Source organism: Glandiceps talaboti, chromosome 14, assembly GCF_964340395.1.
Source record: "Glandiceps talaboti chromosome 14, keGlaTala1.1, whole genome shotgun sequence".
Classification (NCBI taxonomy): domain Eukaryota; kingdom Metazoa; phylum Hemichordata; class Enteropneusta; family Spengelidae; genus Glandiceps; species Glandiceps talaboti.
Window position 1 is genome coordinate 24,355,168 of NC_135562.1, and position 19,123 is coordinate 24,374,290.

General features: G+C 35.5%; 1 protein-coding gene across 9 annotated transcripts in view; it reads left to right on the top strand.

Moving 5' to 3' along the window:
• LOC144446048 (protein phosphatase EYA1-like) overlaps window positions 1-19,123 on the top strand; it is a 441,648-nt gene that overhangs the window by 376,610 nt on the left and 45,915 nt on the right. For all 9 annotated transcript variants that reach the window (XM_078135730.1, XM_078135731.1, XM_078135735.1 and 6 more), the window contains 3 exons: window positions 1,109-1,280; window positions 9,115-9,260; window positions 11,441-11,524. In XM_078135730.1, the coding sequence (XP_077991856.1) occupies window positions 1,109-1,280; window positions 9,115-9,260; window positions 11,441-11,524 (402 nt within the window). The remainder of the gene's footprint in view (window positions 1-1,108; window positions 1,281-9,114; window positions 9,261-11,440; window positions 11,525-19,123) is intronic.

The window sequence follows — 19,123 nt, forward strand, 5'->3', positions numbered from 1 at the left end:
GTGTTCTGTGACATACATGTGCATATTCATTGTTGTTGTGATACAATCCAATATGGCTGCCTGGCAGCCATTTTATATGCAAATTTTCCATGTCCAAAGCCATAACTCAGACATGCTTGAACAGGTCCCCCCTCCCCCCATACCCGACCCATCTTTTATTGTTGAATGGTTTATTCCATCATGTCATCTTGAAGAGTAGGCATGTTCCATGTCCAACAAGCAGACACAACATATCTAAGTCTGTTTGATTTAGGTTCACAAGTGTTGTTGCGTGATCAGAGTAGTGATATCAAGAAAATGACAACATAAACTGCCAGTTCCTTAAAACCCAATCATAGCGGGGACTATGTCATTCTCAATGACTTGTTTACCTCTATTTCCATCGTGTTGTGACATTCGTTTTGTTCCAGGAAATCGCTGCCATCTGAAATCTGACCCTGTTTAATAGACAATCCCGTCTGAATCTCAATGATCTCACACTTTTGAGTAGCCAATCAGGGTGAGTGTCATGGTGGCAGCTGCAGCGTGCAGTGTAGAAATTGAAAAAAAACAAGCAAATGAAGTACCCTTACACAACACGTGAAGGTCAATGCGTACGGAGACTCTAACTAATTTTGAAAGAAGTGTGCTGATTGGTTGTAGAAACCTTACAAGATCCTTGAGATTCGAAGGGGATTGTCTATTACACAGGGTCAGATTTCGGATGGCAGCGATCACCTGGAATAAAACAAATGTAACAACATGATGGAAATAGAGGTAAATAAAGACATCTAGCCACTTTCACAACATCAGATTTTAATCAGATTGGATTGGACCAAGCAAGAGATCAGTCCAAGAGGCAAAGTTAACATTTTGACCACATCAGTTTATTTACTTGTCAATATGGATACCAAGATTAAAGATATCATTTTAAAGACCACACAAACAAACAAATTCGTGTTTGGTGATCAAGGATAGGTGTAGGATGTAGACATTGAACTTGAAGATGTAGATGAGCTCTGACAATAAACTTTAAAAGTCACATATGTTGTCTCTTTTGAAGTTAATATTTAGTGGTACATTGAAGAATTGTCATTTATCAATGATTGACTATGCTATTGCACTGTAGGGTATTGATTATGGTACAAGCTATCCAGGTTATGGTCAGACACCATCATACCAATACTATAGTTCACAAGGTTATGGTTCTTATGTCAATAGTGGCACCACATTGAATACATCGGCTACAGCATTACCTACAACTACTACTACATATCAATTAGCAGCACTGCCAAATGAGGGTAAGTTTGAGGTCAAGAGTTATGATGAGGTTAAAGGTCCAGACTTTCACTAGGTTTGATTTAGGGTATATTCTATATATCTTATACAAACTTGAAAAACTGTTTTTAGCACAACTGAACGGATAAGGTTCAGTAGTGCTATAGGTATGTCAAAGTGTCGGTTTGGCTGTGTGTGTGTGTGTGTGTGTGTGTGTGTGTGTGTGTGTGTGTGTGTGTGTGTGAACAACTTAAAGTCAAAAACTGCCGGACTGATTGCCATGATATTTTGTTGATCAAATCAAAATGATTTGGGTCAAAAAATGTAATTTTTTGGTAAAAAAATTTAAACTAAAGAACAACTGGGCAGATCAGTCTGAAATTTGGTTGGAACATTCTTAAGGGTGTTAATTGATTAATATGATAATTAATTAACCAAGTTATTATTGTTTCAATCAATCCGTATTATATATGTACATGTATGTATGTATGTATGTATGTATGTATGTTTGTGATGAGGAAGTGTAAGAATGATTGAACAAACAAACAAACGAATTAACAAACAAATAAATGAATGAATAGAGGAATGAATGAATGAATGAACGAACAATTTAATTAATTAAGTGGATGCCATTCATTTGAACAAACTAATTAATGAATGGATGGCTGGATGTATGGATGGATGGGTGAGTGAATGAATGAATGAATGAATGAACGAACGAACGAACGAACAAATTAATTAATTAATGGCTGGTTGGGTGAATGAATGAATGAATGAATGTACACTTTGCAATTCTTAGCGGAGTTTTGTTATATTTTTGCAAGTTGCCGGAGATACTTGCAATTCGACAGAATATATTAGAAAATATTTCTTCGCGTGATATTTACATTGAACTTGTGAGATTCGCCGCCGCCACTGAATGAATTGATTTGACTTATACCTTCGGTGTTTGAGTACAGCAGCCCCTTTCATATCATTACAGTGATTTTCTATTCTTCATCAAGCTATTCAATTTAGTGGCGTTTTCGAGGATGTGCATGGTTTAGTGAGCTGTGCACTATAGGTAGTAGTTCATCATTTTAAATCTGATATCGAAGGGATTTCAGGGATAGTTGACCAGTAGAGCCGGGAATGAGTTCATGAGTTCTGATTTAGATGAAAGACAGAAAAAAGGGAGAATAACATCTCCCAAATCCTATCTCCATTTCAATTAAATCATTATTTTGTATATTTCAATTTTGGACTTGTTGAATGTTTTATAATCGCAGAGCCAAATGTTGTTGTGGCCACTATATATAACATTACAACTTTTTTTGAATATTTACAGAGACTTGTACCAATTATGATTACTCTTGTAATAAAGTTGTCGAAAACTTGTAATAAAATTGCCATCATTTGTAATAAACTGACGACATAAGTTTGTAATAAAATTGCCGACATTTGTAATAAAATTGCCGACATTTGTAATAAACTAATGACATTTGTAATAAAATTGCTGACATTTGTGCATGGTTTAGTGAGCTGTGCACTATAGGTTCATCATTTTATTTCAAACTATTGTAATAAAATTGCCGACATTTGTAATAACATTGCCAACATTTGTAATACAATTGCCAACATTTGTAATGAACTCACGACATTTGTAATAACATTGCCGACATTTGTAATAAAAATAACGACATTTGTAATAATATTGCCGACATTTGTAATAAACTAACTACATTTGTAATAACATTCCCGACATTTGTAATAAACTATCGACATTTGTAATAAAATTGACATTTGTAATAAAATTGCTGACATTTGTAATAAACTAATGACATTTATAATAACATTGACGACATTTGTAATACAATTGCCGACATTTGTAACGACATTTGAAGTAAAACTGACAATAACATTTACAATCAATGCCTCATCTTCACCAATCCTAGATTTCAACAAATTAAACAGTCACTTGAATCTAAGAAATGTTATTAAAATTCCCTGTGTAATAACTTATAAGTTTTGCGTCGGTGTTTAGCACCAAAAATGGATACAGAACTATATTGTTATGTATTTACTTCAATGATTCAAATCCAAACTTCTTTCTTTACATATCAGAGTTTATCGTTGGTTGGCCTGCCATAGGCTTGTGTTAATAAAACCATCAGACAAATATTGGCAAGCGATTATGTTTCTTTTTATACATAAGTACACTTAGTTCACAGACCAACAATAATCGAAACTGGAAACTGGTGTGTGTGCTACTAGACTTTGGTGTGATATCAATCTGATTAAAATCCGATGTAGATGTCGGCTAATCGTTCATTGCTATTTTACCTTCGTTATTTTGCCTGAATTGACCTTCTTGGTACATGTTTACATTTTTTAGCCTGATCGCCTCCTATCAGGCTAAAAAATGTAAGTCAATTTAACAACATTCGTTCAATAAAGCACGACGTGTTGATCAAGTTATGACTTGAACTGATGGGTTGGTACATGAGTACTGCTGGGTATATAATGTAGGTACTAGTAGGTAAGTAAGTAGATAGGTAGATAAGTAGACTTATTAATGAATGATTGAAAAATTGACTGGTTGATTGATTGATTGATTGAATAGTTGATTGATTGACAAAGACTCAAAGGGCCAAGTGGCTGACATAATTGTTGTAAATTAATTCTAGGAAACCTGTAATGACGATATTGTATATCCCTTCTAAGTTTGAATGAGTAACTCCATTTCTTTGAAAGTCAGAGAGGAACCCCCTTAACTTTTTTTTTATTACAAATTTCGGCAGGTTTATTACACAATTTTTTTCTTAAATTTATTACAAATATCGGCTATTTTTATTACAATTGTCGTTCACAGAATTTATTATGATGTCGTCAGTTTATTACAAATATCGGCAATTTATTACAAATGTCGGCAATTTTATTACAAATTTTGGTTTATTACAAATTACGGCAATCATTACAAATGTCGGTTGTGCAGTGCATCTGAGGGTGTGTAGAAGAAATATGAAGCATATAATGATCTCATCAGTGATATGCAAATTAGGCCAGAAAAAATAAAAAAGCTGTTCAACCTACCCATATTTTTGGCATTTCAATTTTTACCTCCTGTGAGGGTACGGGAGGTATTAAAAGGGGGATGTCTGTCTGTGTCTGTCTGTCTGTCTGTCTATGTATGTATGTATGTCTGTCTGTCTGTCTGTCTGTGTGTATGTATGTGTGTGTCTGTGTGTGTCATCATTTTCTTAAAAACGGCTAGTTCAATTATAATGAAATTTGATACATATAATGTTTGGAGTAATGGCTAGACCTGATTAGTTTTTGAGTGAGATCTGTTCATGTTAATTAGGGAAATTTGCATATCAATGCAAATCAACTAATTAAGCAATATCTTAAGACTGCATACTTCAATTTCAATATAATTTAGTGTATTCATTAAACATAACAACATACATTTGTCCTATAAAATTTGTTGATGTACCTTACAGCCTTAATGAATAATTTGCATAATTAATGATTTTCGGTAATTAGACATATATTAAGAATATATACTTCAATTTCAATATAATTTCGTACATACCAGAGGTCGCATTAACGTGTTATTCGTGCGTATTTGACGCCATATTTGACACTTGAGAAGGATTTTTTTTTGGATGTATCCGTCACTGGGGATGCGTCATTATCAGGAGACAAATGGGGCTTACTGATTGCAAACGTACTGTTGTCATCTTTGCTTCGAAGTTGTAGAACAAGGCATCGTGGATTTATTCAGTTCTGATTGTACCTTCAAGTTCTAAATCTCTGTGTATTGTGACGTGTGAAATTTGAGTATGACCCTTTGTATGCAAAACATTTCAACAGTTTCATGTGTCCCATGACCATTTCCTGATGTTGAGAGAGCACGTCTTGGGTAGTTTAGAAACGATGTGATATTATTATTACTTATCCACGTGATTTGTTACTTATTAACAGACGTCGTTAGAATTTAAAAAGGGTTTCCATCGAAAGCACAGCCATTACATTACATTACAGTGAAGCACAGGTGAAGCACCTCATGGGCGAAGCGATGATTAAATAGACCACATCGGTGGACAGTAGTCTATGCTGAAAACTTCACGTAGATAAATTCATACTGCCACATCACCATTTCATTCTCACTAATACTGAAACTTTTTTTTGAGCTTCGTTATGGGATCGAATGCATTTTGTGAATATACAGTTCACTACATGCTCTTTGAAGCTTTGTCTGGGGTGAACATTGTTCACACGTAAGGCATCTTACAAGAATAAACTATTATCTTGGTGTATACTGAATTAATAGTTCTCCTCAGCAACACAAAATTTGTATCAAACTTTTACAACTGTGTCTGTGTCAAATTTAAAGTTCACGCTGTCTTTCATACTTCGTGTCGTGGAACTAATAGTTTGTGGATTGCAGTATTGTATCATAGTGTAGTTTTATGTACTCTGTACGGGTCTGACTCTGAGAACTGCCCTAACATACTTTAAAATTTGTTGATATAGCTTACAGTTTTAATAAAAAATTTGCATAATTAATGATTTTAGGTAATGAACGATACTCAGTAATTAAGCAGTATCATGCACTCTTAAAATTCCATATAATTTAGCACATACATACACCTAAGAAAGCACCCTTGTCCAAAAAAAAGCCTGTTACCATAGTTTTTTAGCTCCGCTGTCAGCAAAAGCTGAATGCGTAAGCTTTAGGTATAGGTTGGTATAGGTATAGAGGGATGTGATCATGGTTTGTCTGTCAACTTTTTTTATTTTCATCATCTTCTCCAAAAGTGACAATCAGAGTACTTCGATATTTGGTGTGCATGTTCCTTGGGGGAAGGCTATTCAGATTTGTTCTGTGTCATTTTCAATTTTTTGATGCGCAGAGGGTAGCTTACTCAGATTTGTTAATTTCAAGTCAGTACATCTTCTTTTCTATTTTTGAAGATTTTTTTTTTGTAATTTAAAAAAAATAATATGTTAATGAGCCTTGTGATCGATGCCATATTGGAAATCAGTCCACTAGACTTTGAGTAAGGGGCGACATCAAAATCAAAAACATCGTAATTACGCATCGTAACGAGTAAAGACAAGTAGCTACTAGTAGTTACGATGTACTACGGTGAATATTCATAAGTCTCAATGCATATTCATGTACTTTAGGTTGTAGGCAATAAAAAGTAAACACCTATTTTCCGTTATTCATGAGCCCAATCTACGACCATTTACGTGTAATCTTCATTGTGAAAAAAATAACGAAACAAAAAGATTTTCTTTCCTGTGCATTTTACATTCCATTTTACATCTATTTATTCGGACTGCCTCACAAGTTCCTGATGCACTTCTCGGCTAGTCAACAAACATGTCGACCGTTTTCGTCTGGCTGGTGATCGTGCTAGATTCGAGTCGCAGGATTCGTCAGTCGAATTCGAACATTGCCCACAAAAACAAATTAAAAACTAAAGCTTGTCTCGCATTAATATATCGTTTGATTTGATTGATTGATTTAGAAGTCACCTAAAAACATTTTGTTTCTTCAAAATTTTTAGGAAAAACGACATTTATATAACGAAATTTCGGGTTACGAATAACTGAATACATTCATCACTTGCGTCTCTATGTTTATCTACTGACATCACGCCACATGTTGCCGAACATTGCGATTTCTCAACTCAACCCCATCATTTAGGAATGTTACTGTACTGAGAAACATAAAAAATTAGTTGTTGTTTTAGAATATATAAAACAAATCCCGTTATTCGATGATATAAAAGTCAAACTGCACTTCTGCAACCCGGAAATTCAACAGCATTTCGTGGCCCTACCATGGCCGCCAAGCGTGAGCTTGTAAGTTGTACTGTTAGTTTGTCGACCGTGCAAAAAACAAAAAGAAAGTCTAACCGTGATTGCTGCTTTGAGAGTCACACAATTGTATGATAATCTTCCTCAAAGATTTACTGTTAACCCAGGACTTTTACAATATTACGTTCATGTGTCCATCACAATAAATTTTGAATATATACCGTCATGTTCGTGAAAAGATTTACTGAATTTTGTGCGTACCTTATTGTTTTTTTATGAATATTGCCCATGAACTTGTTCTATGACATACATGTGCATATCCATTTTCATCGTGATACGATCCAATATGGCCGCCTAGCAGCCATTTTGTTTGTGAATTTTCCATGTCCAAAGCCATAACTCAGACATGCTTGAACAGATCTCATTCAAAGTTGGCATAAGGACAGTGTTCTATGACATACATGTGCATATCCATTTTCATCGTGATACGATCCAATATGGCTGCCTGGCAGCCATTTTGTTTGCGAAATTTCCATGTCCAAAGCCATAACTCAGACATACTTTAACAGATCTCATTCAAAGTTGGTATTAGGACAGTGTTCTATGACATACATGTGCATATTCATTGTTGTTGTGATACGATCCAATATGGCCACCTGGCAGCCATTTTGTCTTCGATTTTTCTATGACCAAAGCCATAACTCAGACATGCTTGAACAGATCTCATTCAAAGTTGGTATTAGGACAGTGTTCTATGACATACATGTGCATATCCATTTGTTGTCATGATACGATCCAATATGGCCACCTAGCAGCCATTTTGTTTGTGAATTTTCCATGTCCAAAGCCATAACTCAGACATGCTTGAACAGATCTCATTCAAAGTTGGTATTAGGACAGTGTTCTATGACATACATGTGCATATCCATTTTCGTCATGATATGATCCCCTATACCCGACCCATCCTTTATTGTTTTAGGCATGTTCCATGTCCAACAAGCAGACACAACATATCTAAGTCTGTTTGATTTAGGTTCACAAGTGTTGTTGCGTGATCAGAGTATTGATAATTCCTTAAAACCCAATCATAGCGGGGACTTTGTCATTCTCAATGACTTGTTGAATAAAGGTTATAATTACAACTGTAACGCATTTGATTACACAGATATATATCAAGTACACCAAAAAAAATCTGTACATCAAAGAGTATTTCTTTGGTGGGATTTCTTTCACCAATCCTATTCTAACCGACATTATATATAAACTTGCAATCTCCACTGTTGGAACAAGTCAGAGTATGACATCATAAAATTGCAAGGTTGACCTATTTAGCGCGTTCGCTTCTAGTGCCAGGCTTGTGATGGAGGGTCGATTTTGTTGTCGATTTTCTCTGTTGTTTCGAGCCTCGGATTCAGGAGACCATACAGTTCTGTTTTTGAAGACATGTGAAAATAGAATTTGAACTTATTTATCATATTTTTTGTGCATGAAACTCAGGTCCATCCTCTGAACTCGTGATAGCAGAATCACATTTTCTAAATGACTGTTACAGTAAAACTTCGTAAAAAATTCGACACATGAAGAAGGTACTATTGTAAAGATATTGTGAAAGTTTCGAGCTGGTATCTTTCTTAGAAATATCAAAAATGCTCTTTTGAAATCTTTTAGTTTAGTGTGAGTGAGGGTTCAGTGTGGCAGTTATTTTCAAATTGATTCCTTTGATCTTGCCAACCATTTCCGCAGGCTTGCGATCCGACTGATTTACCAATTAACTCAAACATGTGAATACATGGAGATTGAATCAAAATGTCTACCCGTATATTCCATTTTCTTGTTAGACATTGACCTTTGACCTAGACCTGGATCTCCAGGTTCAGTTCCTGAAATTCAGCAATTCCCTTCATTATCACAGACACTTTGTAGTATGTATTTGTTGCCACTAATTTCACTGAAATCATGTCTCCATTCAGTCACATTTGAGGGGGGTGGGGGTTATTTCTTCTATGAAGACTTGTTTTACATGATCCTTTTTTTTTACTCCAGCTGAAAATCAATTGGCAGTTCTTCAAAATGAGTCGGTTGTCAAGACAGAGGAAAATGGACGGGGGAGGAATCGTGGAAATACTAGACGAAGTACAGGTAGAGGAAGGAGGAATAATCCGTCCCCACCACCAGAAAATGATTTAGAAGTGAGTAATATCCATTTATAGTGACTTTGGAAGAATGTTCTGCCTTAATAGACATTGACATTAACATTGATACACAAAGTAAGTGTGTGGAACTCATTACTACCATAGCAACCTGTATGGGAAAAGCCCCTACACAGCATCGCTTAAAATTATATCACTCCATCAACTTCCCTTTCCTGTTTCATGCAACACTAGCAGTCATATCGGATATGTTCCAAATAACAACATAAATATGCACATTTTACTGCTATCTGATAACTTACAACTCATAACTTTTGAGGAAGCTACTATTTATGATTCACATACCATCTCTCACTGATAACAATAATGTATATGAGTTTATAGGAAAGAGAAGTGTGTGTTTAATATGCTGTATAGTTAGATATGGATGTAATGCAACCATATTGTTTACAAGTCATTGCAAGCAACCAATCAGAAAGGAGAAGGACTCAAACATGGCCGTCACTTTTGACAGCGACAGATTATGAGACATCAATGTTTAGGAGAGTGCTGTTGGTTTGTGTCAACTACAAAGACCTGTCTTTCTTACATTTCATTTGTCCAAAATAACGAAAAAATGAGTTTTAACAAAAGAAACTGGTTAGTTGTTTTGCCCCATAATGAAACACAAGTAATATCAAGATTAATATTCAAATGATTTACTGAAACAAGTAATATCAAGAGTAATATTCAAATGATTTACTGAAACAAGTAATATCAAGAGTAATATTCAAATGATTTACTGAAACATGTGTGATATCAAGATTAATATTCAAATGATTTAGTGACCGGTCAGTTTCTCGGGGGGGGGGGGGGGATTCTTAAATCAGGCTGACAAAAAGTCACTGACCTCCCTATCTGTACAACCAAAAACAGGCTGACCCCCTATCACTTAATTAATTCTAAAACATGATCACCCCTACCCCCACCCCATATATAATATTCATATGACAGGTTTTTTTTATCTTGACTCAGTGTGGACTGCTTGACTGTCTTGCATCTACTTTATAAGATCCCGGGTTAGCACTTATAATTATTGACTACACAGGGTAAATATATTCTGAAAGGAGTTTAATAGCATCTTGACAGTGAAAGGTAGGAGGAAAGCTCGAGAAGGGAATATGTACATCTCTTATGGGGGTCCTAGAGGGTCTCCCCCTGGAAGCATTGGAGGTTTTTAACTCTGAAAAGTCAATTTTGAGACTATTCAGACCCTTTCAGATACTTTTGAAAGACTTTTGAAATATACTTTGATAGCATCTTGACAGTACGAGGGGAAGAGCTTGAGACTGGGATATGATGGGGTGGGGGGGGGGGAACGAGGGGAACAAATATTTACATGTACCACATTTCAGACAAGGCTATATGCCAGTTTTTTGCTTCTATTAAGGTAAAGTTTAGGTTATTCAAAGCCTTTGAGGTAATATTTCCAAGCTTCAAAAAGCTAACGTAAATGTAAGTTTTAAATGAGTTTCCCATTTCACATAAAAATGGGGCCCGTAACATTGGTATAGGGCATTAATATTGCATGTATAGTAAAGTCACGGTATGTTAGAAAACTTTAGGTGGTCATACCTCGTGTATAATAGAAACTGGAATCTAATGAGATGTGGTGATTTGTAATGTCAATAACATATGGTGTTCAAAATAGAAAGTGTATTAATCCCTTCTGACAAGTTCATACTGACGAGTAGAACAATTTAGATTAACTTCTTTTATAAACTATCTATGAAGATTACCATTACGAAACATTCAAGTTCACTTTTGCCCCAAAGTGCAATATAAGTGAAGCATTGATTGATTGTGAAACAGCCAAGCATTTACATGACATGTTCTGTAACTAGTGTGGTAGCTTGGTAATACATGTATATGTATATGTATATGTATAGTTATGTTTGAACTAAAAAGTAATATTAAAGAATTTATGTAAGACACAGGGACAAATTCTTACATGTACCACATTTCAGACAAGGCTATATGCCATTGTAGAAAAGGATTTTTTTCTTCCATCACAATCTAAAACACAATGACCCTACTGCCAATTTCAAAAACAGGGTGACCCCCCCCCCCCCCCCCTACAAATTCCCCCTTCCCCAGGCCAAAGAAACTGACTGGTCCCTTACTGAAACAGGTGATATCAAGATTAATAATTGATATTTGATTTGTATGTTTGATTTCAGAGAGTATTTGTTTGGGATTTAGATGAGACTATTATCATCTTTCATTCCTTGCTAACAGGGTCCTATGCTACTAGGTTTGGCAAGGTAAGATAATTTAAACTGAGTCCAAAATACATTGACCTTTTCCAAGGCATAATGACCCACCTTAAAAGTTAGGTTTTTGACAAAATTTGTTCTCATTTTCACCAGAGATGGTTCATAAGTGTCTGATGTTGGCTGGAATTTCCAGCCACAAACTATCGCTGGTTCATAGGTCTCTGTGGTTGGCTGGAATTTCCAGCCACAGACCTTATTATGCACAAAGTGGTGAAGAAAAATAGCCTATTTCCACTTTTTTGTGCATATAATGACCATGAAATTGACCATTTGGAATGATCAATGTATTTTGGACTCAGATTGATTCTTGAGACATCCATAAGGAAATCACACAGCAGAGTGTCTGTCCTAACTCCATGTCGATCGAACGAGTTGCTTTCTGACTCATACATCTGTATGCTGCAGTCATCACACAACATTACTCTACTCAGTAGATCCGTGAATAGTTTCATCAGGTTGGACAATATCTTGAGAAAAATAGTTATATTTCACAACCAAGGTAATTTTTCATACCAGTAGACCTTGGCAGTTGTTGTTATTTTGATAAGCTGACTATATAAGCTTAGTGAATCGATAAATGGTGACGTTTTTTTTAGCACAACTGAACTGATAAGGTTCAGTAGTGCTATAGGCATGGCAAAGTGTCTGTCTGGCTGGCTGTATGTGTGTGTGTGTGTGTGTGTGTGTGTGTGTGTGTGTGTGTGTGTGTAAATAACTTAAAGTCAAAAAACTGCTGGACCGATTGCTTTGATATTTGGTGGTCATGTTACTTCTGGTCTCTACTTGGGAAATTGTTCAAATGAAAATGAGACTGAAACTTGGTGAGATGTTTCTAGAAGTGTTATTCTGCAGATTTTCTTCAAATTATTTTGACACAATTAGCCCGAGCACCCATGACCATGCCCATAGCAACATAGCGACATAGCAACAGCCAAATAACCATGTATATTGCAATGATAACAACAGGAATTGATAGACAAATGAATAAACATTCGAAAAAATGTATGTAAATGTGCCTAGCAACATGACCACGCCCATAGCAACAGCAATTTTAGCTTTTCTTAGAAAAAAATAATCGAAAACTAGATTTTTTTGTTTGAAAAAATCAATACGCAAAGATTAAAATTAGTGTTTTAAATTGACTAAGCAAGAAAAGTGAGCTTTTTCATTTGCAACTTCATGCAACAGCTACCATGATCCTTTGATATACCAACCCTAGGTAAATACATCTTATTTTATCTCCACACAACCATGACCTCTATAAATGAATTTCGAGAACCCTAAACTTGCAGCCATATGGCTTGTTCTATTTCTTAGTTTAATAAACCACCTTTACTGTACATGACTGACGACCTTATTAATTATTTATGAGCCCTCAACTGACTACCCTTCTTCACCCCCACTCACCATGAAAGAATTCTTTCATGTTAAAATCTATTTAGACAAAAACACACCAGATTTTTGAATCATCACTTTATTACATAGCACCTTGTAGAGAAAAGATATTTTCAGTTGTCAGTCTAAAGTGACATGTGTTCAGTCTAAATAAAGTGACATACGGCAAATTATTAAAATGAACTCAATCCTGGCTAATACCTTTGATAATTATCACCACTGGTTGAAAGTTTTATTTAAATCAATAGTGTGATAGTGGACTAGTCAAACAGATTGGCTTGACTAATTAAGTGTGGCCTTCTAGTTTCACTTGTAGAGATACAGATCACATTGAACTGCAACATTGTATAGTTTGTGATATGTAAGGTAAAGGTCAGAATAGGAGATGGTTGTGACCACCAGCTGTTGTAAAAGGTGTCAATAACAATAATGTTTACTAGTAGTGTCTGTACTTTCCCCATCCACTGTCTGGTGAATTAAAGTAAACAATAATGTTTACTAATAGTGTCTGTACTCTCCCCATGCACTGTCTGGTGAATTAAAGTAAACAATAATGTTTACTAATAGTGTCTGTACTTTCCCCATGCACTGTCTGGTGAATTAAAGTAAACAATAATGTTTACTAATAGTGTCTGTACGTTCCCCATGCACTGTCTGGTGAATTAAAGTAAACAATAATGTTTACTAATAGTGTCTGTACTCTCCCCATGCACTGTCTGGTGAATTAAAGTAAACAATAATGTTTACTAATAGTGTCTGTACTCTCCCCATGCACTGTCTGGTGAATTAAAGTAAACAATAATGTTTACTAATAGTGTCTGTACTTTCCCCATGCACTGTCTAATGAATTAAAGTAAACAATAATGTCTAGTGAATTAAAGTAAACAATAATGTTTACTAATAGTGTCTGTACGTTCCCCATGCACTGTCTGGTGAATTAAAGTAAACAATAATGTTTACTAGTAGTGTTTGGTGAAATAAAGTAAACAATAATGTTTACTAATAGTGTCTGTACGTTCCCCATGCACTGTCTGGTGAAATAAAGTAAACAATAATAAAACTGAAAACTTCAACAACAGTCACAAAGTCTGGAACAAAGTAAACAAACTTCTGAAACCGTCCACTACCATTTTACCTGTTCATGATGATGCCTTACCTCTTGCAAATAACTTCAATAACTATTTCGCAAATGTTGGTTCACTGGATCTTCAACAAACAGAACCTTTGTTAGATCACATACCGACACCTGGTGTGCAATTTCAATTCTCGACTATCTCCGAAGAAGATGTCCATTCTTAACTGACCTCCCTGCCGTCAAACAAATCATCTTCCCAGGATGATTTCGACTCATGTCTGATAAAACTTTCCATACCAGCTATCGTTCCGTCAGTGACTCAGATTTTTAATATGTCATTATCTCAAGGAATTATGCCCATTCAGTGGAAAAAAAGCAACAATAGTTCCCATCTTCAAAAATGGAAAACAGGATAAACAAGACATTTCTAATTACCGACCCATCTCATTATTGCCTACCTTGTCAAAGGTTTTGGAACGACTTGTCTGTAAGCAATTCAGTGCTTACTTGGAAACAAATAATATTCTTCATCCAACTTTCTCCGGTTTTCGACAAGGACATTCAACATCAACACTACTACAAAGGATCACCGATGACATACTTCATAATATGCATACAAAGAAAATATCATGTCTTCTGATGCTGGACTTATTGAAAGCATTTGACTCGGTTAACCATGAAATCCTAGTGCACAAACTCCAACGTTACAACATCCACCCAACTGCGCTGACCTGGTTTCAAAGTTACCTCTCAGACTGTACACAGTGTGTTAAACTTGGAAAGATAACTGCAGATCAGACTCCTGTTGTAACCGGCGTACCTCAAGGCAGCGTCTGTGGACCACTTCTCTTCTCTCTGTACATCAATGACCTTCCGACCTGGATAAAATCAGATACACCTGTGTACGGATATGCTGATGATATTAACATCCTAAAGTCTGCATCTATCTCACAACTTGACAATCTGCACAGTGAAATGGCCAACGAAATCGACTGCCTAACAACCTGGTTTCACTCAAACTTACTAAAACCAAACATTTCAAAATATCAATATATGTTCCTCGGCACCAGTCAACTACTTAAAAAAGTACCCGACCATATCAAAATTCTCAAATTCAGAGACCATACAATTCACTCGACCTCCACTGCTACTTGTCTGGGTATCAGACTTGACTCTGAACTCAAATGGTCACACCCCATCGCTTATCTTCGTCGGGCCTGCGGATACCACCTTATCAGACTGGCCCAGGCCAGACAATGTATACCTGACAACATTCGAAAACATGTAATCTCTGCCACTGTTTTCTCACTCTTAGATTACTGTGATAGCATCTACTCAAACTGCAACCTTGCAGTCCGCATTCAATGTGGTCTGAAAAAATCTGATCACGTTACTGCTGCTAGAATCTCGTTAGACTGACCAACAATTCAAGAAAGGCACGATAAACATTTCAACAAACTTGTTAACAAATGTCTCAGAAACAAAGTTCCATCCTATATTTCAGAACTATTGACTACAAACTCCTCAATTCATTCGCACAATACTAGAAGCAATTACCATATCCCAAATGCACATAATAGATCTTTTGCATATAGGGCATCCATTGTTGCCAACAATAGAATCAAATAGTTTTGTGTTTTTTTATGTGTCATTATAGATTTTATTTGCCACCTTGCTGTTTTTATTGTATGTGTTGTGCTTTATGTACATTTATATATTTTTTTTTTCTTTTAACATCTGCACGAAAACCCATTTATGGATGCAGTGTTTTAAATAAATTAAATAAATAAATAAATAAAAAATAAATGAAATAATGTTTACTAGTAGTGTCTGTACGTTCCCCATGCACTGTCTGGTGAATTAAAGTAAACAATAATGTTTACTAATAGTGTCTGTACGTTCCCCATGCTCTGTCTGGTGAATTAAAGTAAACAATAATGTTTACTAATAGTGTCTGTACGTTCCCCATGCTCTGTCTGGTGAATTAAAGTAAACAATAATGTTTACTAATAGTGTCTGTACGTTCCCCATGCACTGTCTGGTGAATTAAAGTAAACAATAATGTTTACTAATAGTGTCTGTACGTTCCCCATGCTCTGTCTGGTGAATTAAAGTAAACAATAATGTTTACTAATAGTGTCTGTACGTTCCCCATGCACTGTCTGGTGAATTAAAGTAAACAATAATGTTTACTAATAGTGTCTGTACTCTCCCCATGCACTGTCTAGTGAATTAAAGTAAACAATAATGTTTACTAATAGTGTCTGTACTCTCCCCATGCACTGTCTAGTGAATTAAAGTAAACAATAATGTTTACTAGTAGTGTCTGTACGTTCCCCATGCTCTGTCTGGTGAATTAAAGTAAACAATAATGTTTACTAATAGTGTCTGTACTCTCCCCATGCACTGTCTAGTGAATTAAAGTAAACAATAATGTTTACTAATAGTGTCTGTACTCTCCCCATGCACTGTCTAGTGAATTAAAGTAAACAATAATGTTTACTAATAGTGTCTGTACTCTCCCCATGCACTGTCTAGTGAATTAAAGTAAACAATAATGTTTACTAATAGTGTCTGTACTCTCCCCATGCACTGTCTAGTGAATTAAAGTAAACAATAATGTTTACTAATAGTGTCTGTACTCTCCCCATGCTCTGTCTGGTGAATTAAAGTAAACAATAATGTTTACTAATAGTGTCTGTACGTTCCCCATGCACTGTCTGGTGAATTAAAGTAAACAATAATGTTTACTAATAGTGTCTGTACGTTCCCCATGCACTGTCTAGTGAATTAAAGTAAACAATAATGTTTACTAATAGTGTCTGTACGTTCCCCATGCACTGTCTAGTGAATTAAAGTAAACAATAATGTTTACTAATAGTGTCTTTACGTTCCCCATGCTCTGTCTGGTGAATTAAAGTAAACAATAATGTTTACTAATAGTGTCTGTACGTTCCCCATGCACTGTCTAGTGAATTAAAGTAAACAATAATGTTTACTAATAGTGTCTGTACGTTCCCCATGCTCTGTCTGGTGAATTAAAGTAAACAATAATGTTTACTAATAGTGTCTGTACTCTCCCCATGCACTGTCTAGTGAATTAAAGTAAACAATAATGTTTACTAATAGTGTCTGTACTCTCCCCATGCACTGTCTGGTGAATTAAAGTAAACAATAATGTTTACTAATAGTGTCTGTACGTTCCCCATGCTCTGTCTGGTGAATTAAAGTAAACAATAATGTTTACTAATAGTGTCTGTACGTTCCCCATGCACTGTCTGGTGAATTAAAGTAAACAATAATGTTTACTAATAGTGTCTGTACGTTCCCCATGCACTGTCTGGTGAATTAAAGTAAACAATAATGTTTACTAATAGTGTCTGTACGTTCCCCATGCACTGTCTGGTGAATTAAAGTAAACAATAATGTTTACTAATAGTGTCTGTACTCTCCCCATGCTCTGTCTGGTGAATTAAAGTAAACAATAATGTTTACTAATAGTGTCTGTACTCTCCCCATGCACTGTCTGGTGAATTAAAGTAAACAATAATGTTTACTAATAGTGTCTGTACGTTCCCCATGCACTGTCTGGTGAATTAAAGTAAACAATAATGTTTACTAATAGTGTCTGTACTTTCCCCATGCACTGTCTGGTGAATTAAAGTAAACAATAATGTTTACTAATAGTGTCTGTACGTTCCCCATGCACTGTCTGGTGAATTAAAGTAAACAATAATGTTTACTAATAGTGTCTGTACTCTCCCCATGCACTGTCTGGTGAATTAAAGTAAACAATAATGTTTACTAATAGTGTCTGTACTCTCCCCATGCACTGTCTGGTGAATTAAAGTAAACAATAATGTTTACTAATAGTGTCTGTACGTTCCCCATGCACTGTCTGGTGAATTAAAGTAAACAATAATGTTTACTAATAGTGTCTTTACGTTCCCCATGCACTGTCTAGTGAATTAAAGTAAACAATAATGTTTACTAATAGTGTCTGTACGTTCCCCATGCACTGTCTGGTGAATTAAAGTAAACAATAATGTTTACTAATAGTGTCTGTACGTTCCCCATGCACTGTCTGGTGAATTAAAGTAAACAATAATGTTTACTAATAGTGTCTGTACGTTCCCCATGCACTGTCTGGTGAATTAAAGTAAACAATAATGTTTACTAATAGTGTCTGTACTCTCCAAATGCACTGTCTAGTGAATTAAAGTAAACAATAATGTTTACTAATAGTGTCTGTACTCTCCCCATGCACTGTCTGGTGAATTAAAGTAAACAATAATGTTTACTAATAGTGTCTGTACTCTCCCCATGCACTGTCTAGTGAATTAAAGTAAACAATAATGTTTACTAATAGTGTCTGTACGTTCCCCATGCACTGTCTGGTGAAATAAAGTAAACAATAATGTTTACTAATAGTGTCTGTACTCTCCCCATGCACTGTCTGGTGAATTAAAGTAAACAATAATGTTTACTAATAGTGTCTGTACTTTCCCCATGCACTGTCTGGTGAATTAAAGTAAACAATAATGTTTACTAATAGTGTCTGTACTCTCCCCATGCACTGTCTGGTGAATTAAAGTAAACAATAATGTTTACTAGTAGTGTCTGTACTCTCCCCATGCACTGTCTGGTGAATTAAAGTAAACAATAATGTTTACTAATAGTGTCTGTACTTTCCCCATGCACTGTCTGGTGAATTAAAGTAAACAATAATGTTTACTAATAGTGTCTGTACTCTCCCCATGCACTGTCTGGTGAATTAAAGTAAACAATAATGTTTACTAATAGTGTCTGTACTCTCCCCATGCACTGTCTGGTGAATTAAAGTAAACAATAATGTTTACTAATAGTGTCTGTACTTTCCCCATGCACTGTCTGGTGAATTAAAGTAAACAATAATGTTTACTAGTAGTGTCTGTACTTTCCCCATGCACTGTCTAGTGAATTAAAGTAAACAATAATGTTTACTAATAGTGTCTGTACTCTCCCCATGCACTGTCTGGTGAATTAAAGTAAACAATAATGTTTACTAGTAGTGTCTGTACTCTCCCCATGCACTGTCTGGTGAAAACTCGACACAGGACACATCCTAAATTGCCATT